Source organism: Gorilla gorilla, chromosome 8, assembly GCF_029281585.2.
Source record: "Gorilla gorilla gorilla isolate KB3781 chromosome 8, NHGRI_mGorGor1-v2.1_pri, whole genome shotgun sequence".
NCBI lineage: Eukaryota > Metazoa > Chordata > Mammalia > Primates > Hominidae > Gorilla > Gorilla gorilla.
The window spans coordinates 42,470,393-42,497,730 of NC_073232.2; the positions used below are offsets into that span (position 1 = coordinate 42,470,393).

At 41.3% G+C, this 27,338-nt stretch overlaps 3 protein-coding genes and 1 long non-coding RNA gene across 18 annotated transcripts in view; 3 read left to right on the forward strand and 1 right to left on the reverse strand.

Annotated features, from left to right (window-relative positions):
* CFAP70 (cilia and flagella associated protein 70) overlaps positions 1-16,126 on the forward strand; it is a 104,684-nt gene extending 88,558 nt beyond the window's left edge. For all 11 annotated transcript variants that reach the window (XM_019034553.3, XM_055353487.2, XM_055353490.2 and 8 more), the window contains 3 exons: positions 192-293; positions 13,464-13,511; positions 15,833-16,126. In XM_019034553.3, coding sequence (XP_018890098.3) covers positions 192-293; positions 13,464-13,511; positions 15,833-15,913 — 231 coding nt within the window. In that variant the 3' untranslated portion in view covers positions 15,914-16,126. The remainder of the gene's footprint in view (positions 1-191; positions 294-13,463; positions 13,512-15,832) is intronic.
* Positions 15,541-17,210, reverse strand: LOC109028558 (uncharacterized). The gene is made up of 2 exons (XR_002007566.4): positions 16,630-17,210; positions 15,541-16,087 (listed from the first exon to the last, which is right to left on the reverse strand). It is a non-coding gene; the product is annotated as an uncharacterized lncRNA (long non-coding RNA).
* Positions 17,191-22,467, forward strand: MRPS16 (mitochondrial ribosomal protein S16). 2 transcript variants are annotated; one of them, XM_004049584.5, is made up of 3 exons: positions 17,191-17,414; positions 17,861-18,121; positions 18,888-21,024. In XM_004049584.5, exons 1-3 carry the CDS (start codon positions 17,402-17,404, stop codon positions 19,025-19,027), a joined length of 414 nt encoding a protein of 137 aa, XP_004049632.1. In that variant the 5' UTR covers positions 17,191-17,401; the 3' UTR covers positions 19,028-21,024. The 2 variants fall into 2 exon arrangements, with proteins under 2 accessions (XP_004049632.1, XP_063565803.1); XM_063709733.1 differs by lacking the exon at positions 18,888-21,024 and adding an exon at positions 22,370-22,467 and having other exon boundaries at positions 17,231-17,414.
* Positions 21,841-27,338, forward strand: part of DNAJC9 (DnaJ heat shock protein family (Hsp40) member C9) — a 30,851-nt gene continuing 25,353 nt past the window's right edge. For 3 of the 4 annotated variants that reach the window (XR_008669138.2, XM_055353502.2, XM_019034552.4), the window contains exons 1-4: positions 22,661-22,864; positions 23,046-23,186; positions 23,697-23,951; positions 25,943-26,029. Coding sequence is in view for 3 of the 4 variants with exons in the window: in XM_055353502.2 (XP_055209477.1) it covers positions 22,685-22,864; positions 23,046-23,186; positions 23,697-23,951; positions 25,943-26,029 (663 nt within the window). In the remaining variant the exon portion in view is untranslated. Of the gene's footprint in view, positions 22,865-23,045; positions 23,187-23,696; positions 23,952-25,942; positions 26,030-26,349; positions 27,039-27,338 lie in introns of those variants that run through there. The other variant, XM_019034551.4, reaches the window with a different exon arrangement.

The window sequence follows — 27,338 nt, forward strand, 5'->3', positions numbered from 1 at the left end:
TAATCAGAGCTCTTCTACTTTTAATTGGTTCATATATTGAACCACCACATAAGATTTCCTTTGAAGAAAAGAGTTCTGATGCTAAAAATATTAAAAAGTTGAAAACCATTGGTATAGGTCATATACACCAGTATTATTGGGACATAGTGGTTTCAGCTAAGCTAACTCACATGTCTCATTTTTCTGTCAAGCTGGAGGAGCTCACAGAGGCTGAGGATGCTCTTTCTGAAGCCAATGCATTGAACAACTACAATGCTGAAGTATGGGCATATCTGGCTCTGGTCTGCCTGAAAGTGAGTGTTTATTATCCTTACACGATGCCCTTTTAGGGCACAGAGGTGAGGGGTCAAGTAAGCAAGGGGCAGCAGATGGCCATTAATGCATGGTAGCTGAAATCTGATAAGCTCTAGGTGTAATCATTATGCTGATGACAAAGGAAGGGCCAAGTCTGGGCAGGCTGTACTTGGAACATGCTTAAAAATAATATATTTAGGTGTGTTTCTCTGGAAAGGAAGTTCTAAAAATAGGAGCAATATTGTATCACAACATAAACTAGGTCACAGATTGATAAAGGAGATGTTCTACTAGTGTTTCTGAATCATTTCTTCCCATTGAAACGCTGGCTGAGGGTGCTTGTCCTTGATTTAGATGGGATATTGGGTGGAGGGTAATGTGGGAGTTCATGATAGGTGCTTTACCTATTAAAAATAACTCTCCCATAGTTAGACTTAAATAACTTACGTGTCAGTCTAAGATCACATTGGGAATAACGACAGTAGCCCTCAGTTTTCCACTGGACAGTATGACACCAAATTGGCAGGGAGTATTATTATAAGAGAAATGAACAAAACAAAAATTACTAGATTTTCTCTTTAGTGCAAATATCCCAAATATCAATATTTTAAAAATACCTGAGGTCTGGCCGGGTGTAGTGGCTCACGTTTGTAACCCCAGCAATTTGGGAGGCTGAGGCAGGTGGATCACTTGAGCCCAGGAGTTCAAGACCAGCCTGGGGAACATGGCAAAACCCTGCCTCTACAAAAAATTAGCCAGGAATGGTGGGGAGCGCCTGTGGTCCCAGCTACTTTCGAGGGTTGGGGTGGGAGGATTGCTTGAACCTGGGAGGCAGAAGTTGCAGGGTGCTGAGATTGTGCCACTGCACTCCAACCTGGGTGACAGAGTGAGACCTCGTCTCAAAAAAAAGAAAAAAAAAAAAGAAAAACAAATAAAAAGAGTTCTTACCCCAGCTCTCCCCTAACTAGCTCTAGGATCTGAGGCAAGTCACCTAACTTTATTGGGCCTCAATTTCCTCATCTTTAAACTAAAAGGGCCAGTATGGAAGACCATAATATACTTTCTTAGAAATTGATAAGTCAAATAGGAAAAAAAATAGGATATATATACAGATGTATAACCCATTCAACAGGTTTGAGTTCAAACACCAATGTAGAACTCTTCACTTAACAATGAGAGGACACATATTCTTTTCAAGTACAAATGAGTTATGTATAAAGGTTGACCACATGCAAAACCAGAAAGAGGGGTTCAACAAATACATACAGATCACACGGCAGTAAAATTATAAATCAACAACTAAAATAAAGCCCAAAAGACTCATATACCTTTGGAAACTGAAAACATGCTTGTAATTAATTAATAAGTCAATGAAGAAACCTTGTGACACTTCAAATATGAAATCTTCTGTGCTAGGTAGAATTCTAAAGATGGCTCCCTCCCCTAAGATTAATCTATTAAACACTAATGTAGGTACTGCTGTAAAATGATTTTGCAGATGTAAATAAAATACTAAATCAGTTGACATTAAAATACAGAGATTATCTGGGTGGACCTGACCCAGTCAGGTAAGTCTTCTAAAAGCAGAGAGTTTTCTCTGGTGGTGGGGCAGAAGGGATGTCAGATTTGAAACATAAGAATCATTCAGTATAGCATCTCTGGCTTGAATATGGAGAAGGACCACATGTCAAGGAAGGTGGGTGGCATCTAGAAGCTAACAGCAGCCCTTGCTGAGAGCCAGCAAGGAAACAGGGACCTTACAGGAACCTACAAGCACAAAGAACTGAATTCTACCAACAAACTGAATAAGCTTGGGAGTACATTCTTCTCCAGAGCCTGTAAATAAGAACTCGGCATAGATGACACCTTGATTTTGGCCTTGTGAGACCCTGAGCAAAGAACTAGTTGAATAATGTCAGGCTTCTCTGATCTACGGAAAATGTGATATGATAAATGGGTGTTATACACAGCAGTAGAAAATTAGGCCTTATAGTAGATTTTTATAATAATGGTCCCCATTTAATTATGCTGTCATGTCCACATCCTTTGCAATGTTATGTTGCCACTCACTCCCATCAAGAGACAGAGTCTCTTTCTCATTTCTCCACCCCCTTGAATCTAAGCTAAACTTGTGACTTTCCCTGACCAGTAGAATATGGTGGAAGTGACATTGTGTGAATTCTCAGAGGTTAGGCTTTTAGAAGCCTTCAGCTACCACTCTTGAAACTCTGGGACCACTGTGCTGTGAAGAAGCCCAGTTTAGCCTATAGAAGGCTATAGTAGTCCACATGGAAGAGAACTGAACCACTCCAGCCAACAGCCAACATTAACTGCTATTTGAGTAAGGTTTTCTTGGATCCTTCAGTCCTAGCCAAATTGTCATATGACCTCAGCTGCATGAGTGATCTCAGGGAAAACCAGCAAAACAGCCCAAATTATCTGTAGAATTTTGAGAAATAACATATTATGTTTTAAGCCATTAAGTTTTGGGTTGGTTTGTTATACTTTAGTACATAACTGAAATGAGGCTGAATAAAAACAAAGCCAATATATATTAGAATTATGGGATAAAATTAAAGCAATAAATAGAGGGTAATTTATAGCCTTAAATACATATGTTAGAAACAAAGATTGAAAATCAATGAATTAATTATTTAAATAAATAAAGTAGTAAAGGGAAAGCAAGGAAACCCAAAGAAATGATAATTGAGAAAATGATAAGGAGTAGAAATAAATGAAAATTTCAACAAGGACATAATAGGATTAACAAAATTATGAGCTGTTTTTTGCAGAGACTAGTGAACAGACAAACCTCTTGCATGACTAAGAATTTTGTTTAAAATGGAAAGACACAAATAATATTAGCAGCAAAATGGAGACTAAATTAAAATCATAGGCTATTCTTATTCTATTAATTATTTTAAAAACTAAATCATTGGCTAAAATTAACACCCATTCATGACTTTTTAAAAAAGCAAACTAGCTTTTTTAAAATCTGAAACTACATGTCCCAAAATCTAAACTATTATATGAAATGGTGAAAAGTTAGAAGCATTCCTTTTGAAGTCAGGAACAAGATAAGGAAAATGTTATCGTCACTTCTACTTGAAACTATACTGGAGGTTCCATTAAGGCAATAACACATATACATATACACATAAAAGAAACTGAAGGTAAAAGGATTAGGTAGGAACCCAAGAAAATCTACAAGCAAACTGAAATATGTAATAAAAGAGTTCACTACTGAAATGGTAGATAAAAAACTAACAATGATGGTTACTAGTCAGGGCAGTCATTGGGGAACAGGGTGTATAGGGAGACGGGTGGAAGCAAAACTCATTGTATGCTTTATTATATCCTTTTGACTTTTGAATAATATAAATGTAGTCAATGAAGATTAACGCAAAGAAGTGGATGGACAAAGTTGCTGGATAAAAATCAATATAAAAATCAATGTCATCAAAATCAGGAACAATCAATTTGAAAGTCTGATTTTTAAAATCCCATTCAAGACCTGTGTGGGGAAAATCATAAAACTTTATTGTAAAAGAAAATCTAATAGAAAGATATACCATGTCCATGGGCAGGAAGTTCTAATGACATAAAGATGAAAGTTTTCCCTAAGTTAATATCTAAGTTTAAGGCAATTCCAGTAAAAATAATAACATAAGATTTTCAAGGAACTTGATGAAATAAATCCTAAAATTCACTTGGTTGAATAAAGGCCAAAAAAAAAAAAAAATAGCTATGACAGTATGAAAGAAAGAGTAAGAGTGGCTTTCCTATTAAATATCAAGCCTTATTATGAAGCTGCAACAATTAACACTGTGTGCTATTAGTGTAAGAGTAGGTAAGTGAAACAATTGGCAGACAGAAATAGACTGACATATATATGGAAACTTAGGTTTTGAGTAGATGGTATTTAAAAGTAATTGGAGTTTTCTAGAAATTTACCGTCATGCGCTTCCTCTAGCAATTTGAAAATGAGCATGCGCAAGTTATTAATTACAGCATTATTGCAATTGCAAAATAATGGAAACAACCTAAATGGAGTTCATTTATTAAACATGGGAGAATGTTTAAATAAACTATGGTATATTCACATAATGGAATACTATGCAGCTGAATAAAAATAATGAGGAAGATCTCTATGAACTGATGTGGAATGATTTTCAGTTTATATTATTAAGTAAAAAAAGTGAAGTGCAAGATTATACCACCTTTTGTATAAGAAAGAAGGAAAAAGAAGAAAATATACACGAAATCTCTTCTTCTTCTTCTTCTTCTTTTTTTTTTTTTTTTGAGACGGAGTCTCTCTGTTGCCCAGGCTGGAGTGCAGTGGCGCGATCTGGGCTCACTGCAAGCTCCGCCTCCCAGGTTCACCATTCTCCTGCCTCAGCCTCCCCAGTAGCTGGAACTACAGGTGCCGGCCACCACGCCCGGCTAATTTTTTTTATTTTTAGTAGAGACAAGGTTTCACCGTGTTAGCCAGGATGGTCTCGATCTCCTGACCTCGTGATCCGCCCATCTTGGCCTCCCAAAGTGCTGGGATTACAGGCATGAGCCACCGCACCCGGCCGAATCTCTTCTTTAGTGCAAAAAGAAGCAGAGGAAGGATAAACCGAGATTAATGAGAGTAGATTCTACAGGACATGAGTGGGCATGGGTAGAGGAGGGAGGAAATGAGAGGGATGACACTGTGATGTCCCTTTTGTAGAGTTCTGACTTTGGGGACAATGCTAATGTTTCGTATATTTTTTAAAAAAGAAAATCAGCAAGAAATGGGGAGACCACATAATTACGTACAAACAAAACCAAATAAAATTGTATTTCAAATGAATAACGTAATTAGACTGACAATGCAGAGAAATAATTAACTCATGGTACTTTTGAAAACATTCTTTGCAATGTAGACTAATACATACTATATATCAGGCTAAAGAGAAAAAACCTTTATACACATTTTAGAGTATAGTTTTAGGCTTCATTTTTTGCAAAGTCATGAGTTAGCAGTTCTGAAATTACTAGGTATTCTATGATTTAACAAATAATTATGTTGTGGATAATGGGAGTCACATTTTTCACTGTGCTTCAAAGGAATTTACAAATGTGGAAACAAGAAGGATAGAATGACCTTGTAGTGGTGGATTAGAATGGGAGATACTGATAAGAGATCATTGTTTGATAGATTAAATAGATCCAGGTATAAATAGGTATATAGAAATATATGTGTATTTATAGAAATATATTCATATGTGTCTAAATACCTGTGTCTCAAAAATAAATAGTGGTGGCAGGGGGCATAAGCACATCTAATGCTCAGGTCTTGGTTTCTAAATCCATTTCAGAAACTAGGGCATTTGTCCAGTTTAGAAGGAAAGGGTTTGTTGGGGGACCAGAGGCTTCTTGGAAGATGGCCAAAATTCCAGAACTAGTGCATGGAAAGTAAAAGATGAGTCTGAGATCTTTTTGAGTCAGAAAGTAAAAAATGTTCAAAGAAAGACTGGCACATATCAAAACAGCATAGGGAAAAAATAAAAGAAACAGAAACTAGCTTAAAGTGGGGACACCTGCTGGCTAAAACAAGGATAATTTGAGCATCCAAATAAATAATTTGTAGAAAAGGATTACAAATAAGAATCTATGAGCCCATAGTGATATAATTAAACAAATAAGTGGTAGAGAAAGGAAAGCTTACAGTCAAAGGCCAACTGCTAAATGTATGAAGAATGATGGAATTGGAAAATCGCAATTTGGAAACCGTCATAATAGATTCAGTGGACAATCATCAATGTATGCTAAAATTATGGTTGAAAAGTTCAAGGAGTAAGAAAATATTTCATAGTCTCAAAGTATCTCCCCACAAGATACTTATTAATTACAAAGGGGAAAATAGTAACATCAGAGTAGAAAAACCTGGCAGATAGCAATGTAATAAATGATCAAAGTTAACATCACAAGTATTGAGATAAGCAGCTTGTGCTTCCTGATATGGTGCACTGAGAACAGAACATTTTTATGGTATTCCTGTTAAAAGTTCATAACCTGATATGATTATGAGGGAACATCAGACAAATATGAATTGGGGAATAGTTTACAAAATAGCGCTCTATTTTTAAAAAATGCCAGTGTCACGAAACACAAAGACTCAAGAACTATTCCAGATTAAAAGAAACTGGAGACATAAATAATGAATACAATGCATGATCTTGGATTTATTTTCTTATAAAGGACATTATTGGGCTGGGCGTGGTGGCTCATGCCTGTAATCCCGGCACTTTGGGAGGCCAATTGAGCGCTGGAATTTAAGAACAGCCTGGGCGACATAGTGAGTCCTTATCTCTACAAAACATTAAAAAAATTAGCTGGGCATGATGGCACCTTGTAGTCCCAGCTACTTGGGAGGCTGAAGTGGGAGGATTGCTTGAGCCCAGGAGGTCGAGGCAGCAGTGACCTGTTCACACCACTACACTCCAGTCTGGGTGATACAGCAAGATCCTGTCTCAAATAAATGAATGAGTGAATGAAGAAATGAATGAATGATATTATTGGAACAATTGGAAAAATCTTGATAAGGTCTATAGATTAGATAATAGTATTCTATCTATACTAACTTCCTGATTGTGATAATTGTACTGTGGTTATATAGGAGAATATCCTTGATTTTAGAAAACATACTCTGAAGTATTAAAATTGAATCATATTTCTAATTTACTTGCAAATGTTCAGGAAGAGTTAGGTGTGTGTTTATGTAGATAAACACACACATATATACTTTAACTTTTCTACATATTTTTAACTTTTCTATATTTTTTAACTTTTATACACACACACATACAGTAATCCCTCCTTGTTCCCCAGGGATATGTTCCAAGACCCCCCAGTGGATACCTGTAACAAAGGATAGTACTGAATCCTATATATACTATGCATGAATTTCTTTTTTAAAATAATTATTAAAAATTTTTTTCTAATAGCCCACAGGTGCTACTAAATATGCACAATTTCTTTTTCCTTCTTCACATTTTCATGGATAAAAGATAAGTTCATTATACAGATCTTAGCAACCTCAGCATACATTTTTTTTCTTTCCTGATCAAGAGCTTTCACCTTTTCATGAAAAGAAAGCACTTTATGGCTTCTCTTTTGCATATCCAAATTGCCAGCATCACTACTTTTGTGCTATGAGTCCATTATTAAGTAAAATAAGGGTGGCTTGAATACAAGCACTGTGAGACCATGACAGCTGATCTGATAACGGAGAGGGCTATGAAGTGACTAACTGGCAGGTAGCGTCTACAGTGGGGATATGCTGGACAAAGGGATGACTCACATCCTGGGAGGGATGGCACAAGATTTCATCAGGCTCTTCATAATAGCAGTGTGCAATTTAAAACTTATGAATTGTTTATTTCTGGAATTTTCTATGTAATATTTTCAGATCTTGGTGGGCTGAGGTTGATCTTGGGTAAGTGAAGGTGTGGAAAGCAAAACCTCAGATAAGGGAGACTACTGTATATGTATATATATAATATATACATATATAATATATACATATAATATATACATATATACATATGTATACATATATAATATGTATACAGTACATGTATTCTTTCCTGAGAGAAGGAAGAGAGAACTGTTTTTTGTAACTTTTATTTAATCTGAAATTATGTCCAAAAAATTTTAAAATACCCCTTAAAATAATGCAGATTGACACCACACTACACACCCACTAGAATAGCTTAAATCAAAAAGATAGGCCAGGCATGGTGGCTCGTGCCTGTAATCTCAGCACTTTGGGAGGCTCGAGCAGGCAAATCGCTTGAGCCTGGGAGTTTGAGACCAGCTTGGACAGCATGGTGAAACCCCATCTGATATATTTTGGCTGTGTCCCTACCCAAATCTCATCTCGAATTGTAACTCCCACAATTTCCACTTGTTGTAGAAGGAACCAGGTGGGAGGTGATTGAATTATGGGGGTGGCTCTTTTCTGCACTGTTCTCCTGGTAGTGAATGAGTCTCACAAGATCTGATGGTTTTAAAAATGGGAGTTTCCCTACACAAGCTTCTTTTTGCCTGCTACCATCCACGTAAGACGTGACTTGCTCCTCTTTGCCTTCCACCATGATTGTGAGGCCTCGCGAGCCACTTGGAATTGTGAGTCCAATTAAACCTCTTTCCTTTGTAAATTGCCCAGTCTCTGGTATGTCTTTATCAGCAGCATGAAAACCGACTAATACAGTAAATAAAAAATACAAAAAAATACAAAAATTAGCCAGGGGTGGTGGCGTGTGCCTGTAGTCCCATGTACTTGGGAGGCTGAGATGAGAGAATCACCTTTTCCTGGAAGGTTGAGGCTGCAGTGAGCCCCTGTGATGGCACCACTGCACTCCAGCCTGGGTGACAGAATGAGATCTTGTCTCAAAAAAAAAAAAAAAAAAAAAAAGATAGACAATGCCAAGTATTAACAAAGATGTGGATAAACTGGAATCCTCATACATTACTGGTAGGGTTGTAAATTGGTACAACCACTTTGGAAAACAGTTTGTCAGATTCTTAAAAAGTTACACATATTTACCATATGTCCCAGCAATTCTACTTCTCTATATCTAGCTAAGAGAAATGAAGACATATGTCCACACAAAAATTTGTGTATGAACTTTTATCACAGCATTTAATAATAGCACAAAACTGGGAATATTTTACATGTCCATCAGTGAATGGGTAAATAAAATGAGGAATATTTATACAATGGAGTACTACTCAGCAGTTAAAATGAAATTCTGATTCATGTAACAATATGGATAAATGTCAAAAATATTATGGTAAGTGAAAAAAGCAAAGCACAGAAGACTATATATTATTTGATTCTATTTATTTGAAATAAAGAAAATAGATCAATGGTTGCCTGGAGCTAAAGGTGAGGATGGAGAGTAACTGCAAACAGGCATGAAAGAACTTTTTGGAGTAATAGGAGTCTTCTAACACTGGATTGTGCTGATGCTTGCACAACATAACGTTAAAATTAGTGAATTTTATGGTATGTAAGTTATGCCTTAATATAGCTATTTTTTTTATAAAGACACTATATAGCACCTGAAAAATGAGAAACAAATGGATTCTTCACTAAATGATGATGGGACAACTGGCTACTATCCATATTAAAAAAAAAATTAGTTCCTTACCTCACACATCACACACAATTCCAACTGGTTTAAAGACCTAAGTTTTTTTCTTAAGCGACAGGGTCTTGCTCTGTTGCTGAGGCTGGAGTGCAGTGCAGTGGGATGATCCTGGGCTCAAGGGATCCTCCTGTTTCAGCCTCCTGAGTAGCTGGGACTACAGGCATGCACCACCACTCCTGGATAATTTATTTTATTATGTGTAGAGCAGAGTCTATGTTGCCCAGGCTAGTCTTGAACTCCTGGCCTCAAGTAATCCTCATGCCTCAGCCTTCCAAAGAGCTGCGATTATAGGCATGAGCCTCTGTGCCCAGCCCTAACAATCTAAGATCTAAGTCCTTTTTTTTTCTTTTTTTTTTTTGAGACAGGGTCTTGCTCTGGTACCCAGGCTGGAATGCAGTGGCAGGAACAGAGCTTACTTGCTGCCTCGACCTTCTAGGCTCAAATGATCCTACTGCCTCAGCCCCCCAAGTAGCTGGGACAACAGATGTGTGCCACCATGCCTAATTTTTTCATTTTTTGTAGAGACGGAGTCTCACCATGTTGCCCAGGCTGGTCTTAAACACATGGGCTCAAGCGATCTTTCCCCCTCAGCCTTGCAAAGTGCGGGGATTACAGGCATGAACTGCTGCACCCAACCCTGTGCCCGTTTTAAAACCAGATTGTAGAGTTTTTTCCTTATTGTAGCAGCTACTTATATAACCTGGATGCTAATCCTCTATTAGTTATAAATTCTGCCAATATTTATAATAAGTCCTTAAACTTTATTTTAGTGTCATTTGTTATACATGAGTTTCCAACTTTAAAGTTGTGGGAAAAATCACTTGAGCCTGGAAGGTTGAGGCTGCAGTGAGCTGTGATTGTGCCACTGCACTCCAGCCTGAATGACAGAGCCAGACCCTGTCTCAAAAAAGAAAAAACAAAGGAGGGGGAGGGGCATGGGGAACAACATAGGAATATGCAGTTTGCTAATGTGGAGATTGTAAAAGTTAATACATGTATGAGAAGAAGCTCTGTGTCACTAGTAAGCATAAGAATGCAACTTAGAATAATGATGTGGCAGAAATTCACAACCATCAGATTGGCAAAAATTAAAGTATGGTATTAGCACTTATTGGGGTAACCAGCCCCCAATATTTCAATGTAGGTTTTTTTCTATTTTCCCTAAGTGTTGACAGGTCTGAGAAATAAAGGGAAAGAGTACAAAAAGGAGAAATTTTAAATCTGGGTGTCCAGGGGAGACATCACACGTCGGCAGGTTCCGTGATGCCCCCTGAGCCACAAAACCAGCTAGTTTTTATTCTGGATTTCAAAAGGGGAGGGGTGTACAAATAGGGTGTGGGTCACAGAGATCACATGCTTCAAGGGCAATAAAATATCATAAGGCAAATGGGGGCAGAGCGACATCACAGGACGAGGGCGAAATTAGAATTGCTGATGAAGTTTCATGTCCCACTGGGCACGCATTATCAATGATGACATCTTATCAGGAGACAGGGTTTGAGAGCAGACAACTGGTCTGACTAAAATTTACTAGGCAAGAATTTCCTAATCCTAATAAGCCTGGGGGCGCTACAGGAAACCGGGGCTTTTTTCATCCCTTATCTACAACCATATAAGAGAGACACTCCCAGAGCGGCCATTTTAGAGACCTACCCCTGGGAATGCATTCTCTTTCTCAGGGCTGTTCCTTGCTGAGAAAAAGAATTCAGCGATATTTCTCCTATTCGCTTTTGTAAGAAGAGAAATGTGACTCTGTTCTGTCCGGCCCTGCAGGCAGTCAGGCCCAATAGTTATTTCCCTTGTTCCCTGAAAATCACAGCCATCCTGTTCCTTTTGGATGCCCAGATTTCATATTGTTCAAACACACGTGCTCTACAAACAATTTGTGCAGATAACACAATCATCACAGGATCCTGAGGCGACATACTCTGTAACTGAGGATCCTCAGTTTACAAAGATGATGGGATTAAGAGATTAAAGTAAAGACAGGCATAGGAAATTATAAGAGTATTGATTGGGGAAGTGATAAATGTCCATGAAATCTTCACAATTTATGTTCAGAGATTGCAGTAAAGACAGGCATAAGAAATTATAAAAGTATTAATTTGGGGAACTAATAAATGTCCAAGAAATCTTCACAATTTATGTTCTTCTGCCATGGCTTCAGCCGGTCCCTCCGTTCAGTGTCCCTGACTTCCCACAACAAGCACTGATGAAGACTCTCATAATTGTAATTGGATGTAAATTGGCACAACCACTTTTAAGTACAATGTGGCATTATTTAGTTACATTCATATCTACAATTTGGCAATGTCATATCTAGATATAATCCTAAGAAAAATACAAGAAGACACGTACAACATCTGTTAATCCTAGCTACTCAGGAGGCTGAGGCAAGAGAATCGCTTGAACCCAGGGGGCGGAGGTTGCAGTGCTGAGATTGTGAGAGTGCTGAGATCGTGCCATTGCACTCCAGCCTGGGTGACAGAGCAAGACTCCGTCTAAAAAAAAAAAAAAAAGGAGAAGGAGAAGAAGAAGAAGAAGAAATGTACAAGGATGTTTACTGCAGCAATGTTCATGATAGCAGAAAGATTATTTTTCAAAATTGTTTTGGCTATTCTGGATCCTGACATCATTCGGGCCTCTGCCTCCCTGTGGCAGGAGGGAAACAAAGTAATAGTGGTAGGAAAGGAAGGTGTGCTGGAAAATGCTGCTGGCAATTCAGTGAACTTCAGTTGGGAACATTTCAAAGTGTAGATTTGGAGGAAGTAAGGGTTTAGGGTGTGAAAGTTTTGTGAACTAGTAAAACTTTCATATGGACTAGCATTAATCAGAAAATTGGACTAGATATTCCCCAAGTCCCCTTCAGACACGAATATTCTGTGGTTCTTACATATTTAAGCTTTACCAAGTGACTTTGCATACTCTAAGTAACTATGTAGCAAACTCAAGAAGTAGAATAGTGGATTCATATTATCTCATTTAACTTCTGGAGGAGTGCTTCATGCAAAGAATAATATAAACTGGTGGGGAGTAGTTAATGTTCTTATCTCATATCCAGATCTTCATAGAAGTAATTCTGATAACTACTTTTTCTAATTCCTAGAGACAGAGTAATGTAGTAGTTAAAAACTTGGACTCTGGAGTCAAACTGCATTGTTTTAAACCTGGCTCCTCTACTTACTAGCTTCATAACCCTGGCAAGTTACTTATCCTCTCTGTAAATTGGGAATAATAAATAACAGTAGTTATCTCCTAGGTCTTGAGGATTAAGAATGAACTTAAATAAAGCACTAAAAACAACATCAATAATGAAAACAATGTAAATCACATAGTACGGAGTGGTAAGTGTTAATTATTATTAACAGAATGGCTTCAGTCCTAAGAGGAACAAATGACTCATGGTGCTTTCAAAAAGGTGAGAGGCCAAGTTATCTTTAAGCTTTTCAAAAGGAAGGAGGAATTTTTTTCCTTTTTTTTTTTTTTTTTTTGAGATGGAGTCTCACTCTGTTGCCCAGGATGGAGTGCGGTGGCATGACGTCGGCTCACTGCAACCTCTGCCTCCTGGGTTCAAGCGATTCTCCTGCCTCAGCTCCCCTAGTAGCTGGGACTACAGGCGCATGCCACCACACCCGGCTAATTTTGTGTATTTTTAGTAGAGACGGGGTTTCACCGTGTTAGCCAGGATGATCTCGATCTCCTGACCTCGTGATCCACCCACCTCGGTCTCCCAAAATGCTGGGATTATGGGCATGAGCCACCGTGCCTGGCCAGGAGGAATTTTTTTTTTAAAAAACCTTTTTCTCCCTACCACCTTTCATTTGCTAGTTTTTCCTCTGAATTCAGTCAGAAGTTCTTAACTGGAAGGTGTAGAAGCCTCTGCCTTAGGTGTAGGTGCCTCTGCCTTAGCTGAGGCAATGTATTTTCCTTACCATAATGTTTATGACCTGTCATCATCACCAACTGCTGCACTTTTTTCAGGTTGGACGGCAATTAGAAGCTGAGCAGGCCTACAAGTACATGATCAAGGTATGACACAGATGCCTCTGTCATTTGCCTGCCCCATGTTAAGGGTGGGAAATTAGGAGGGAGGTACTGGCTTAATTCAGGACTTTCATAATGTGAATATTTTTCTAGAGGCTTTTCTTACCATCTTTGCCATTATCGTGGGGCTGCTGGGTTTGTAATAACAACCTACATATTACCATAGGTGATCTTTCTTCCAGCTCTTTAGAGAGAATATATAATAGTTAATAGAAAGATAGCCTGGGAGTCAGTCAACCTGAATTATGATTCTGGTTTTGCCATTAACTTACTGTGTTAATAATATTGTGGGCTTCATTTTCCTCGTATAATATGTAGGGGTTGGTCTAGTCTAGGGATCAGCAAACATTTTCTGTAAAGGGCAAAATAGGAAATTTTGGGGGATTTGTAGGCCAAACAGTCTGTTGCAACTACTAAACTCTGCACTTGTAGTACAAAAGCAGCTATAGGTGATACATAAGTGAATGGCTGTGTTCCAATACAATTTTACTTACAAAAAAACAGGCAGTGGCCAGGCATGGTGGCTCACACCTGTAATCCCAGCACTTCGGGAGGCTGAGGTGGGTAGATCACAAGGTCAGGAGATGGAGACCATCCTGGCTAACACGGTGAAACCCTGTCTCTACTAAAAATACAAAAAAATTAGCCGAGCGTCTTGGTGGGCACCGGTGGTCCCAGCTACTCTGGAGGCTGAGGCTCCGTCTCAAAAACAAACAAACAAACAAAAACAGGTAGTGAGCTGGATTGGCTCATGAACAACCCCTGGTCTGTTCTATCAGTTACATATACATATATATTTTGAGACAGAGTCTTGCACTGTTGCCCAGGCTGGAGTGCAGTAGCACGATCTCAGCTCACTGCAACCTCCACCTCCCGGTTCAAGTGATTCTTGTGCCTCAGCCTCCCAAGTAGCCGGGATTACAGGTATGTGCTACCATGCCCAGCTGAATTTTTTTTTTTTTTTTTTTTGAGATGGAGTCTTGCTCTGTCTCCCAGGCTGGAGTGCAGTGGCACAATCTCCACTCACTGCAAGCTCTGCCTCCCAGGTTCAGGCCATTCTCTGCTTCAGCCTCCTGAGTAGCTGGGACTACAGCCGCCCGCCACTGCCCCCAGCTAATTTTTTGTATTTTTAGTAGATAGGGTATCACCGTGTTAGCCAGGATGGTCTTGATCTCCTGACCTTGTGATCCCCCCACCTCGGCCTCCCAAAGTACTGGGATTATAAGTGTGAGCCACCATGCCTGGCCAAATTTTTGTATTTTTCATAGAGACAGGGTTTTGCTATGTTGGCCAGGCTGGTCTCGAACTCCTGGTCTCAAGTGATCCGCCCACTTCAGCCTCCCAAACTGTTGGAATTACAGGTGGGGGCCAACATGCCTGGCCTGTTCTATTAGTTATGAATTGCAAGTAACTTGACTTGAGAGACAGTGGTTTAAACAAATTAGTTTTTTCTCATCTAATGAAAAGTCCAGGGCTCGTACCGCAGCTCCACAATGTCATCAGGGACCCAAAATCTATCTTTGTGCTCCACCAATTGTAGCATGCAGTTTCTATCCCTCATAGTTGCAAGACAGCCAGCGTAGCTTACTATCATATTCACGTTTCAGGCAAGATAAAGAACAATAAGGGGAAAAGGAAAAAGGAGCCATGCTACTTCACTTCCCTTTAAAGGACTTTCCCTAAATAAAGGGCTTCTCCAGGTGTCCTACCCAATGACTTTAGTTTACATTTCATTGGGCCGCAATTGGTCATGACTACCTCTAGCTGCATGGGAAGCAGGAAAATGTGGCTTTTTAGCTGATTGCATTGCTGCCTTGAAAAGAAATTAAGATTTTGTTAGTAAGAAAAAATAGGTATTCTGTAGGCTCCTAGATGTCTCTACTACATATCTAGATTCTAAAACTAAAACCAGATCTAATATAAGCCTATGATTTCTGTCTCTGATTCCCTGATATCACTTGCCAGATGGGAATACTATGCATTAGCCAAGAGATGCTGGTAATAATGTGAACACTTTTTAAAAATAAAAAAAGTAAATTTTAATGAAGTTATCTTACAAAAAAATGTACAAATCATGACCGTGCATAGTGCTTGATGAATTTTCACAAAGTAAACATATCCATGTAACCAGGACAAGGTTCTAAGGTCTTCTACTGGAGTTTTCATGAAGTAGGGAAATAGGAAGAGCCAATTCCATCCCAGGGAACTATGTTCTTTAGCCGTAGCCCCACAAAAGAGGGGTCTTCAAAGCCACATAAAGTATATCACGTATGACATATCTTTCCCTTTCTTCCTCTTTTATGTAGCTGAAATTGAAAGATGAGGCTCTGCTTGCAGAGATCCACACACTACAGGAAACAGTTGGCTTTGGAAATCCATCTTTCTGATACCCCTCCAGCTGAACAATTTTCTGCATGGGACTCTGAGTTCCTTTCCTTCCCAGAGAGTTTTACCGTATGAAGCCTGGAGCTGGAGAACGAAAGAATCTTCACTATAAACAGAGATCCATTCATTTATTTCCATTGGCTGTGTTACTGGATGTTTTACTGGTTGACGAGAAACTGGGTCACAATAAAAAAATGGAGATATGAAACTCAAAATTCATCAGCATGGTTCTGGAGTTAACGTATACTGAGTTACATGTAGGTATTTAGTTATATAAATAACTATAGTGTAATTGCTATAATAATTATATGGCATATGTATACATACAATAAAATTAAGGTATAGTGGGGTCATTATTAGGGTTTCTGATGAAAGCTTATTGGAGCACTCCTGGAGGAAGTCAGGTGCTAAGGTTTCTGGACAGGTTCAGTTAACTGAAATACAGGAATTAAGGCATCATTTTCAAAGGTGGCCCTGGAGGAAGACTGCTATGCTGGGTCACTGTATTAGGGCAAAGAGCAAGCTAGCCCTTTGGAACTAACAGTAAACGAAAAAGCTGAACAGAGAGGTCTTTGCTGAAGGTGGAGCTATTGACACCTTCTCACCAAACACAGGCATCTTCATGGATCTAAACCACTAGGGCTCCAAGGAGACACCGTTACCCTCATCACCGAGGCCATATTCTAGGGCTACAGATAAAAAAAAAATCATACTTCACCTCTGCCCTGGATCACAGCACGGCAAAAGCAGGAATAACCCCTCCTTTTTTTTTTAAGGTGTGACTGCCTCGATAGGGGTGGGACGACAACAGGAGAAAAGGTGAGAGGTAAATTAATTTTGGTTAACGAGAAGGATAAAGTAAACTCTAGTCACTTACAATCCTTCTCCTAGTCTCGGCCCTGACACTACCTCCTCTGTGAAGTCTTCCTTAGCAAGCACTAGGTTTGCCTTCTCTGCTCGCTGTCCTTGCACTGAGTACTACTGATCGCCGTAGTTTCTCTGCTGTCATCTCACGGTCTCCCCAGCGGACTGTGAGCTCCACGAGGAAAGAACAGCGCCCTTTAGTATTTGCGTTCTCAGCGCTGCGCCTCGGCACCAACGCTTGCAAGATGGATGGCTTTTGTAGCACTTCTCTTGGCGCGCCTGGGATTCGCCTAAAACTTCTGACTCCAGCAGGGACTCACAAGTCTGAGACGGATCGCACCGCCACTCCCACAAGACACCACGAGAAACGCCTCTTTTGCAGCAGTTTAAGGTACGTTAGGGGTCACCGTGTTGCATTGTGGGAAGTATAGGGCGGCAAGCGGAAGAGGCGTGGCGAGCGGATCATCCGCTTCCGGAGTCGAGGTTTTCGGGCTTGGACCGCTTGGCGGTGCGGCCTGTTGTCGGCTTGCAGGTTCTTTCTGTGTTTGTTCTCTGCCCTGCCAAGGCCGTAGAGCTGGTGCGTGCGGGTAGCGGGGCGCTCCGAGGAGCCGCACGCCGGCGGCACCATGGTCCACCTCAGTGAGTCATCGGGCCCCCGCGAGACGTTCCGGGCTGTCACGGGGCTCGGGAGTTCGGGGCCGGGTGGGGAGTGCTCTCCCAGGCGCGATGGAGGCAACCCGAACCTGAAGCAGCCACACTGCCTTACATTTGATCCTTCTCTCAGTTTTTTCCCCACTTAATCACCGCTGAAAAATTTCCACCCCATTGAAGCAGCTAAGGCTCCGACAAGGTCACAGAGCCTAGTGAATGGCAAGCCCATGCGGAGTGGGTTTGGGTATGAGGAGGAGGTCATTGCTGGGTGGAGTGGCCAAGAGGGGTTTCACAAAGAAGAATAGCATCTAAACTGGATTGACAGGAATGGATTGGAAGTGAGACATTTCAGTGGGAAAAGGGAATTGTGCCGTCTGTGTCATTTTGTCCTTTTTGTGCTGTTTTTTGTGTCCTAACCAGCTGCTTTTCTACAGCTACTCTCCTCTGCAAGGCCTACCGTGGGGGCCACTTAACCATCCGCCTTGCCCTGGGTGGCTGCACCAATCGGCCCTTCTACCGCATTGTGGCTGCTCACAACAAGTGTCCCAGGGATGGCCGTTTCGTAGAACAGCTGGGCTCCTATGATCCATTGCCCAACAGTCATGGAGAAAAACTCGTTGCCCTCAACCTAGACAGGATCCGTCATTGGATTGGCTGCGGGGCCCACCTCTCTAAGCCTATGGAAAAGCTTCTGGGTAACTCAGCTCTGGTCTTACCTTATTGAGGGGATTTTAAACTGAAGTCAGCTCCAGGACAGTAGGTGTAAGAATGATTTTCGGCTGGGCACGGTGGCTCACGCCTGTAATCTCAGCGCTTTGGGAGGCCGAGGCGGGCGGATCACCTGAGGTCAAGAGTTTGAGACCAGAGTGGCCAACATGGTGAAACGCTGTCTCTACTAAAAATAAAAAAAAAATTAGTTGGGCGTGGTGGCACACACCTGTAGCCTCAGCTGCTGGGGAGGCTGAGGCAGAAGAATCGCTTGAACCCAGGAGGCGGAGGTTGCAGTGAGCCAAGATCGCGTCACTGCACTCCAGTCTGGGCAACAGAGGGCGATTCCATCTCAAAGAAAAAATAGAGTTATTTTCATTCCCTCTAGGCTGTTCAGGACTGAAGTGGGAGCTGAAGTTGTGATCTAATTGGCATTTTGAATCTGGAGGCCCCTTTTGTGGACTCATTTGTAAGACTTTGGGTGACTGGTATTTTATGCTAAAAATGGGAATAGTATGTTTTGAATGGCCATCTGTCAGTTTACGTTTTTTAAAGTAAGGGGAATATTGTTAGGGAAGTAGACATCCACTGTCTCCTCGCCGGGGAGAAGTAGTACAGAGTTTGGCAAGTGAGGAGCATGGTTTGCATCCATGCACTGGGTCAGATCTCAGACCTCAGTTCTGTGAGACAGAGTTCCTAGGGAAGCATTGACTTATACTGTGTTATAATAAGTGAAAAATCTGTTACTTTTAGGTCTTGCTGGCTTTTTCCCTCTGCATCCTATGATGATCACAAATGCTGAGAGACTGCGAAGGAAACGGGCACGTGAAGTCCTGTTAGCTTCTCAGAAAACAGATGCAGAAGCTACAGATACAGAGGCTACAGAAACATAAATGAGCTGACTTTAGTGAGCATAGCAGTGGGAACAAGGTCAAGGTCCTTTTGAAACACTGCAGCGATCTTAATTTTGTTAGATTTGGAGTTCAATAAATGGAGTATCCTGAGTTGCCCTTGCTCTTCTGGCCTGGCCTGCACAGGGCCCAGGGAGAGATTTGTTCTTGTGTGACTTAGAGCTGGGTGTGGGTACTAATTAGCTTTTTTCGACTTTGTCTTGGGATAGACAGTGGCTATGGGAGGATTGGACTTTTGAGTTGGGCTCTGGGTCTCTTGGACAACTTTACAATTTACTGGCTTCCAAGACTTCCTGCTTCAAAACCCCCAGCAGACTATTCATGGCCCATTCAGATCTTCATGTTCATCCCACAAGTGCAAGAACAGTTAACCTTTCTTAATTGATTTTTGTAATTGGAGGTTTATATTGTCTTGCCTAATGCATATTCTCTTTTTTTTGTTTGAGACGGAGTCTTGTTCTGTTGCCAGGCTGGAGTGCGGTGGTGCAATCTCAGCTCACTGCAATCTCCACCTCCTGGGTTCAAGCGGTTCTCCTGCCTCAGCCTTCTGAGTAGCCCGGGAGCTACAAGCATGCGCCACCACACCCAGCTAATTTTTTTTTTTTTTTTTTAGAGGAGTCTCGCTCTGTCGCCCAGGCTTGAGTGCAGTGGCGCGATCTCGGCTTACTGCAAGCTCCGTCTCCTGGGTTCATGCCATTCTCCTGCCTCAGCCTCCCAAGTAGCTGGGACTACAGGCGCATGCCACCACACCCAGCTAATTTTTTTGTATTTTTAGTAGAGATGGGGTTTCACCATGTTATCCAGGACGGTCTTGATCTCCTGACCTCGTGATCCGCCCGCCTTGGCCTCCCAAAAGTGCTGGGATTATAGGTGTGAGCCACTGCCCGGGCAAATTTTTGTATTTTTAGTAGAGATGGGGTTTCACCGTGTTGGCCAGGATGGTCTCAATCTGACCTTGTGATCTGCCCACCTCGGCCTCCCAAAGTGCTGGGATTACTGGCGTGAGCCACCACTCCCGGCCTTAATGCATATTCTTAAATATACAAAGGTAGATTTGTTATGAAAATTGCTTTGGGGCTCTAATAACCTACCTTTTAAGAATGAGAAACTGCTGGGCTTAAGGGAGTTCAGTATGAATCAAGATTGAACCATTCAAATGTGGCTGTGATTTCTGCATATATTATACATAGATGGGATCCTTCTGAGAATACTGGAATAGGGAATTAGGACACCAAGCCAATTCAGCTGTGAACCTTATTCTTGTACTTTTCTTTCTTGCTGGTAATTTTATGGAGCAGGTTAAGAAAGCTGCTCTGTGTTAGGATAAACTGTATACCAATAATGCTGACAACCTGTAATGAGTGTTGCATTTTACTTCTTGTATCTTTTCCTTCCTACCTTGATGCCAGTAATCTATAAGGGATCTTTATAGTTTGAATGTATTTTGAATAACTTCAGTATACTTTAGTTCTACTTTTTTATTTGACTCACAACCATTCTTAGGTCTCAAGTATTCCCATGTGTTTTAAAAGCCTGAAGTCAGTGAGATGAAATTCAACATCAAGAATTTGAAGTAACTTGTAAGGAAAAATAATATAAAGATACCATTGGGGCAGTGGCTCACACCTGTAATCTCAGCACTTTGGGAGGCTGAGGTGGAAGGATCACTTGAAGCCAGAGTTTGAGACCAGCCTGTGCAACACAGCAAGACCCCGTCTCTACAAAAACTTAAAAAATTAGCTGGCTGTGGTGTTGCTCACCCATAGTTCCAGCTACTCGGGAAGCTGAGGCAGTAAGATCACTTGAGCCCAGGAGGCCGATGCTGCAGTGAACTGTGATTGTTCCACTACAGTCCAGCCTGGGTGACAGAGAAAAGAAAAAGAAAACATTACATAATTTGGCTAGAGCATAATAATTTGATTTTCTGGTTTTTGAAAATTTGAGTTGCAATAAAAGGATATTTCAGTGTGCGATTTCAATTTTCCGTAGCAAATGTATATATAGAAAAATGTTAAAATGGATGTATTTGAATACCTTAAAAAATACAAGAAACTGGAAGAAGATAATATTGCAAAGCATCTACATATATCCTAGGCCTTTTGTGTACAAGGTTATTTGTGACAATTGTAAGGTATTATGAAGGCACGTAGGATTATCTCCGTTTTACAGATAGGGAAGCTGAGGCCTAGAGGTGGAAACTTGCCCAGTGATGTAAGATTCATATCCCGGTTATGCCCTCCTGGAAAGCCCTTCCCAACATATTATGTTGTCCATAGAGGGAAAAATGAGCAAAGACAGATGGCTTAACTCTGGTATGTGACTAAGATATAGGAAATTTATAGAGGAGGTTCTATCAATATGCCGACTTACTCTGTGTTTTATGTTCTGAGAACGATTACCAGCCATCTCAAATTCTGTGGTTGTCAAAGCTCCCCTGGGGTTGTTGCTGGTCGGCCCCCACTTGCTTTGAGACTTTGATGCCAGGGCAGGTTGAGAGGAAATGACTTCAGCTGAGTTTGATCTTGGATCTGGGAAGGAGAAATGCTTTGAAAATCACGGCAACTCTGGGAGGTTTAAAAGGTTTAAAAGATGTATCCTGGAGAGTTTGAGGCTTTGCAGAAACTTATTGGCAGAGCAGAATGATTCTGAAAAATGCTACATCAGTGAGGGGATAAGATATTTGATAAGGTATTTTCTGCCAACTTGGGTATTCACTTAGCATTGTTTATCCTTTAAGATACGTATACTCATACTTCCTCTGTGAGTTTACTCTACTAACAAAGTTTTATCCCCAGCCTCAACCTTGCTTTGGGTCTCCAGGCCCAAGATTCTCACCATCTCTTGGATGATTGCTCCAGCCCACTCTGCTGCCACCTGGGATCCAACATGTTCAAACCCAGCTGTGAACTTCACAGAGTATTAAAAGAAAGAGCCTTTGCTTCAGCAGTTTATGTTATTAAGATGGACGCTTGGGTCATGTTATCTCTCTCCACCAATGTGTAAGGTGAAAGTCCTATTAGGTAAGAGTTTTTGGAAGACCCGTGTTTTGTGCTTTTTGGGTTTCAGTATAGGGTTTTTTCCTGCAGAGCTAGAGGGAAAGTACCCCAGCATTTCCAACCAGTGGGGTGCAAAATTATTTGGGTCTACAGCTTTACCTATTCCTTTCAGGAACATTTTTGAAAAAACACATCTGTTAAGTTGAACCATGTGTAACTGCTGAATGCTAATGTTTGGCCGTTTTCTACTTAAAAAAATAGGCCAGCAGTTTGTAAATTCAAGCTAATATATGAACTTTTTGAAAAAGTTGTTCTGGGACACTAAAAGGTAAAACGGACGCCAGATTTCCAGAGCAAGGGGAGGAGAAACCCGAGCAACATCACTTCCCTGAAGACCTAGCTCCTGCGCGCGGCCGGGGACTGTGACTCCACATGCCGGCGTTATTTACCCGGGCCCGAGCCTGACTCGCCACACCTCGTTTTGCGGCCGCCGTAAAGCACGGATGCGCGGCGTGGCCACGCCCCTTCAGTGTTTGTGACGCAGGCGCCCTGGGCTTTTTGGGCGCGAAAAAGCAGCAGACCCGGGTTGTACCCGGCGCAGCTGGGAGCAGCTGCTTCCTCCGGGGCCGTATCTCCGCCCGGCATGGGGCTGCTGGACCTTTGCGAGGAAGTGTTCGGCACCGCCGACCTTTACCGGGTGCTGGGCGTGCGACGCGAGGCCTCCGACGGCGAGGTCCGACGAGGCTACCACAAGGTGTCCCTCCAGGTACACCCGGACCGGGTGGGCGAGGGCGACAAGGAGGACGCCACCCGCCGCTTCCAGGTATGCAGGGTCCCGCCCCGAAGCCGACCGGCTGCGCGGGCCTCCCTCTAGCCTTTTGGCTACCGGGCCCCGCCCCGGGGGAGCGCGCTGAGCTCCGCTTGGCGCCTTCTGATCTTTATTTCTCGCGCCGCGGTTTCGGTGGGAGGAGCAGGGGTGATTTACGGATACTCTTTGCCCTCAGATCCTGGGAAAAGTCTATTCCGTTCTCAGTGACAGAGAACAGAGAGCAGTGTACGATGAGCAGGGAACAGTGGACGAGGACTCTCCTGTGCTCACCCAAGACCGAGACTGGGAGGCGTATTGGCGGCTACTCTTTAAAAAGGTAAAGGACTCTGGAGGTTTCTTTGTGACTGTTACCATCATTCAATCAACAAACCTTTATTGACTGCCTCTAAGATCTTGTATTTTGTGTTAATTTTGTAGGAATTAGGAATTTTGAGTTTGGCCTTGAAATACAGATACACGCACGCTTACTGAAACGGGCTTTAAATTTCCTGTTAATGTGATTGTTGCACTGAAAAGGGCCGATTTATTTTTTTTTGCAGGATGCGCTTTATTTTACATATCCAAATATAAGTCCTGATTCCGATCACCTCTCACTCTTGGAAATTTCACTTAAATTTCCCTTCCCTGGTCCCTAGTTAGCAGTTATGAAGATTGGATTTAAAAAGGAGGACTCCGGAGAAGCTTAGGCATAGAAAATCTGGTTCAATAATTTCAACTCAAGCAACTGTTGTATTGCAGCAATTCAACACCTAACTCTAGTTTTACTAATGTACGTTCTATTTAAAGTAAAATTCCCAAAGTTAAAGCAAATCTCCTTTATCATCAGATATCTTTAGAGGACATTCAAGCTTTTGAAAAGACATACAAAGGTTCGGAAGAAGAGCTGGCTGACATTAAGCAGGCCTATCTGGACTTCAAGGGTGACATGGATCAGATCATGGAGTCTGTGCTTTGCGTGCAGTACACAGAGGAACCCAGGATAAGGAATATCATTCAGCAAGCTATTGACGCCGGAGAGGTCCCATCCTATAATGCCTTTGTCAAAGAATCGAAACAAAAGATGAATGCAAGGAAAAGGAGGGTAAGATTTTGAACACTGGATTTATATTTTGACTGCTTCCAAAAAGGATTTGAGAGTATTTACAGCAGTAGAAGTAAACATAAAACTCCAGAAATAAGGACTAGGGTTAACTTGGTCTATAGTTCTGATCTAATAAAATGCGCATACCAGTTCATCAAGAGAAACTTTTTCTAGCATGTTGTGCTCAAGATGATTTTTATTGCATAGATTGTTTAAATATTACCATAGTAAAGTAGCACTGAAATCTTTTTTCATGTGGGCCAATTCTTGTAGCATTCCTGAGGCATTCCTCAGGAGATAAAGTTAGTGGAACCCGGGTACACAGGATGGGCAGTGATCCTTACTCGGTTGAGGGGGTAAGAAGAGAATGGCAGACACCGTCTTGTTAAAAGTGCAGATGTTTGGGCCTTTGCCCCGAATTTGATTCTTGAGTTGGATACAGAATTTTTCTTTTCTTTCTTTTTTTTTTTTTTTTGAAAGAAAAACTTTAGCTTAGCGGTCCCCAGCCTTTTTGATACCAGGGACCTGTTTTGTGGAAGACAGTTTTTCCAGTGACAGTGGGGGTGAGGAGAGTTGGGGGGGTGGTTCAGGATGAAACCTTAGATCATCAGGCATTAGATTCTCTTAAGGAGCACACAACTTTTAGGACCATTGCTGCCTTCCTGAGTGCCCTCAGGAACTTTTCTGCAGCTTTTACATAAGAGATGCTCGCAGAGAGAAAGCTGACCTTTTTGTTTCCGGTGAAAATTTGAAGGGCCTGTTTTGCCTAGATAAGAGGCTGCACCCTTTCTGCTGAGCTGAGGGGAACGGTGGAGTGTATATCAAGACCATTTTGGTTCATAGGCTACATCTGCTAAGACTCAAGCTGACAATTATCTTAAGTTGTTCATCATTTCCTGAGATGAAACTGAGTGCAGCTGCATTCACAGTAGACTGTTAGCTTGAGAAACTTCCCTAGAATTTGAGGAGGAAATGGCATAGTTTTGATAGACTGTTCAACAAACCTTAGGGGGATGCTGAATTTAAAGAGAGAATTTGAATACAAGGAAACGGTGTCTTATTGGGATAGGGGTCCTAATGTATCATCATCCTCAGTATTAATAGCATTAATTGCTACTTAGAAAATTCACAAGGGGTGTTGGGGCCTCTTATAGTTGTTGCCCTAAGGTGTTCTTGTGATATTTTGTAAACAATGCTCTAGGAACACTTGGCAAAGGAAGGCTGCTTTGAAATTAGGTAAATAAATGTTAAAACTGAGTTTATTGATGTTGGTTCTTCTGACTACTGGGGAGAAGTCATTTTAAACTGGGGTTGTTCACAAGGCACCACCAGTCCCATGGAGTAAATTGGGTTTCCAGGAGAGGAATTGGAAATACCTGTATCCTGGCAATTGGATCATTTGCCTTTTTTTTTTTTCTTTTTCTTTTTTCTAAGAGATGGCATCTCCATCACCCAGGCTGGAGTGCAGAGGCATGATCACAGCTTATTGCAGCCTCGAACTCTCAGACTGAAGCCATCTTCCCACCTCAGCCTCCCTAGTAGCTGGGACTACAAGCACATGCCACCACACCAGGCTCATTTCTTTTTTATAGAACTGAGGTCTCACTATGTTACCCAGGCAGGTCTTGAACTCCTGAGTTCAAGTGATCCTCCCACCTTGGCCTCCCAAGGTATGGGGATTACAGTTGTGAGCCACCATACCCGGCCTCATGTTCCTTTTTATCATCATGTGATTTATGAGTGCCAAAGTACTTACTACCTCTAGCAAATAGAATTGGGTAAAAAACAAATGGTAATTGGAATCAGAGGATCTACTGCTTGCTGTCAGCATTGTTGCCATTTAATGAATGACATAGTTATGTAATTCTATTCATTTTGTCTATTCATATATTCATAAAATTGAAACAGAATTATAGATTTGCTTTTGGGAAAGAGTATGTATTTTAAGCATTTCCTGGTGGCCCTGAGTCTCATGTGAGTTCCTGTTTCAGGCTCAGGAAGAGGCCAAAGAAGCAGAAATGAGCAGAAAGGAGTTGGGGCTTGATGAAAGCGTGGATAGCCTGAAGGCAGCCATTCAGGTAAACTTGGCAGTTTCTTGCCACATCTTTAATGATCTGATTCCTACTGCTAATATTTTCTTTGGAATGTTGTATTTTGTTTCCTTCTTTTAAGACATAACCGCATACCTTCTATTTGTCCTTTTAAAGTGTACAATTTGGTGGTTTTAAATGTATTTACAAAGTTTTACAATTATTAACACCAATTGTAGGACATTTTCACCATTCCAAAAAAACTCCATACCCATTAGTAGTTACTCCACTTTTCCAGCCCCTGGCAACCACTAGGTACTTTCTGTCTATGGATAATGTGAAAGCTTGTGTTTTAACTTCTCAAACAGAGCAGACAAAAGGATCGGCAAAAGGAAATGGACAATTTTCTGGCTCAGATGGAAGCAAAGTACTGCAAATCTTCCAAAGGAGGAGGGAAAAAATCTGCTCTCAAGAAAGAAAAGAAATAATGGAATTTTTCTCTTCAAAGGTCCTTAGGTGTAAATTGATGCCATCGTAGGCAAGGTGCAGGCAAGATTTGAAGGCAAAAGTCAATTCAACTCTTGAGAAAAGGTGTCTTTCCAGCCTGAATTTTTCAGATTGACCAGACCAAGCAGAATCTCTCAACCTGATCTTAGTATTTCCTAGAAAGCACTTGACATTGTGTGAGGTCTCACCTGAAGGAACTTGGTGGTGACAGTTGGGAGGGTGGAGGGAGGCAGTGTCCTTCCTGACAGCACTTGCCTCCATGGATCTTCTGTACACAGAACTCTTATCTAGGATGTGGTTCTGTTCATGCTGCTTTCTGCGTTGTGCGTGTCTGTTAGAATAGGCTCTCTACCCAGCTAGAACACCTTCCAGACACTTGCTGGACAGCTATCTTCCACATACTTCCCAGTTTACATTCGGTCTTAATGATCTTGAATAGATCCTCTCTTCATTTTACTCAGCCAGGTTTTGTACTGATGTACAGGTGTTAAATTACTTCAAGCATTTTTGTAAGAGCTGTATATGATTTAATAAAAAAGGTAAAACATGATGATTAAGTTCTGGGGGCTTTGTAAATGATCCCACTAAAACGTGACCTAGAAAAAATATGAATGGTGTTTAGGATGAGAGAAAAGGGGAAAACAATAGCCCTGGTCAGCTTTATAATAGAGAGCTTGGTTTCCCTAGCATGAAGAGATGTATGTTGTAGTCCTGCCACTGATTACTGAAGTCCTGCCATTAATTGCTGAATGTCTTCAGTTGGGCCACTGAGCTTGTCTGAATCTGTTTCCTCTTATAAAAGAGTTATTACATCAAAACAAAGAGTGAAATCCAAACTTGTCAAACTGTA

Excerpts from the sequence above, each read along its gene's own strand:
- MRPS16 (XM_004049584.5), top strand. Across the intron at positions 18,122-18,887 it reads GCCTATGGAAAAGCTTCTGG|GTCTTGCTGGCTTTTTCCCT; the intron begins GTAACTCAGCTC and ends TGTTACTTTTAG.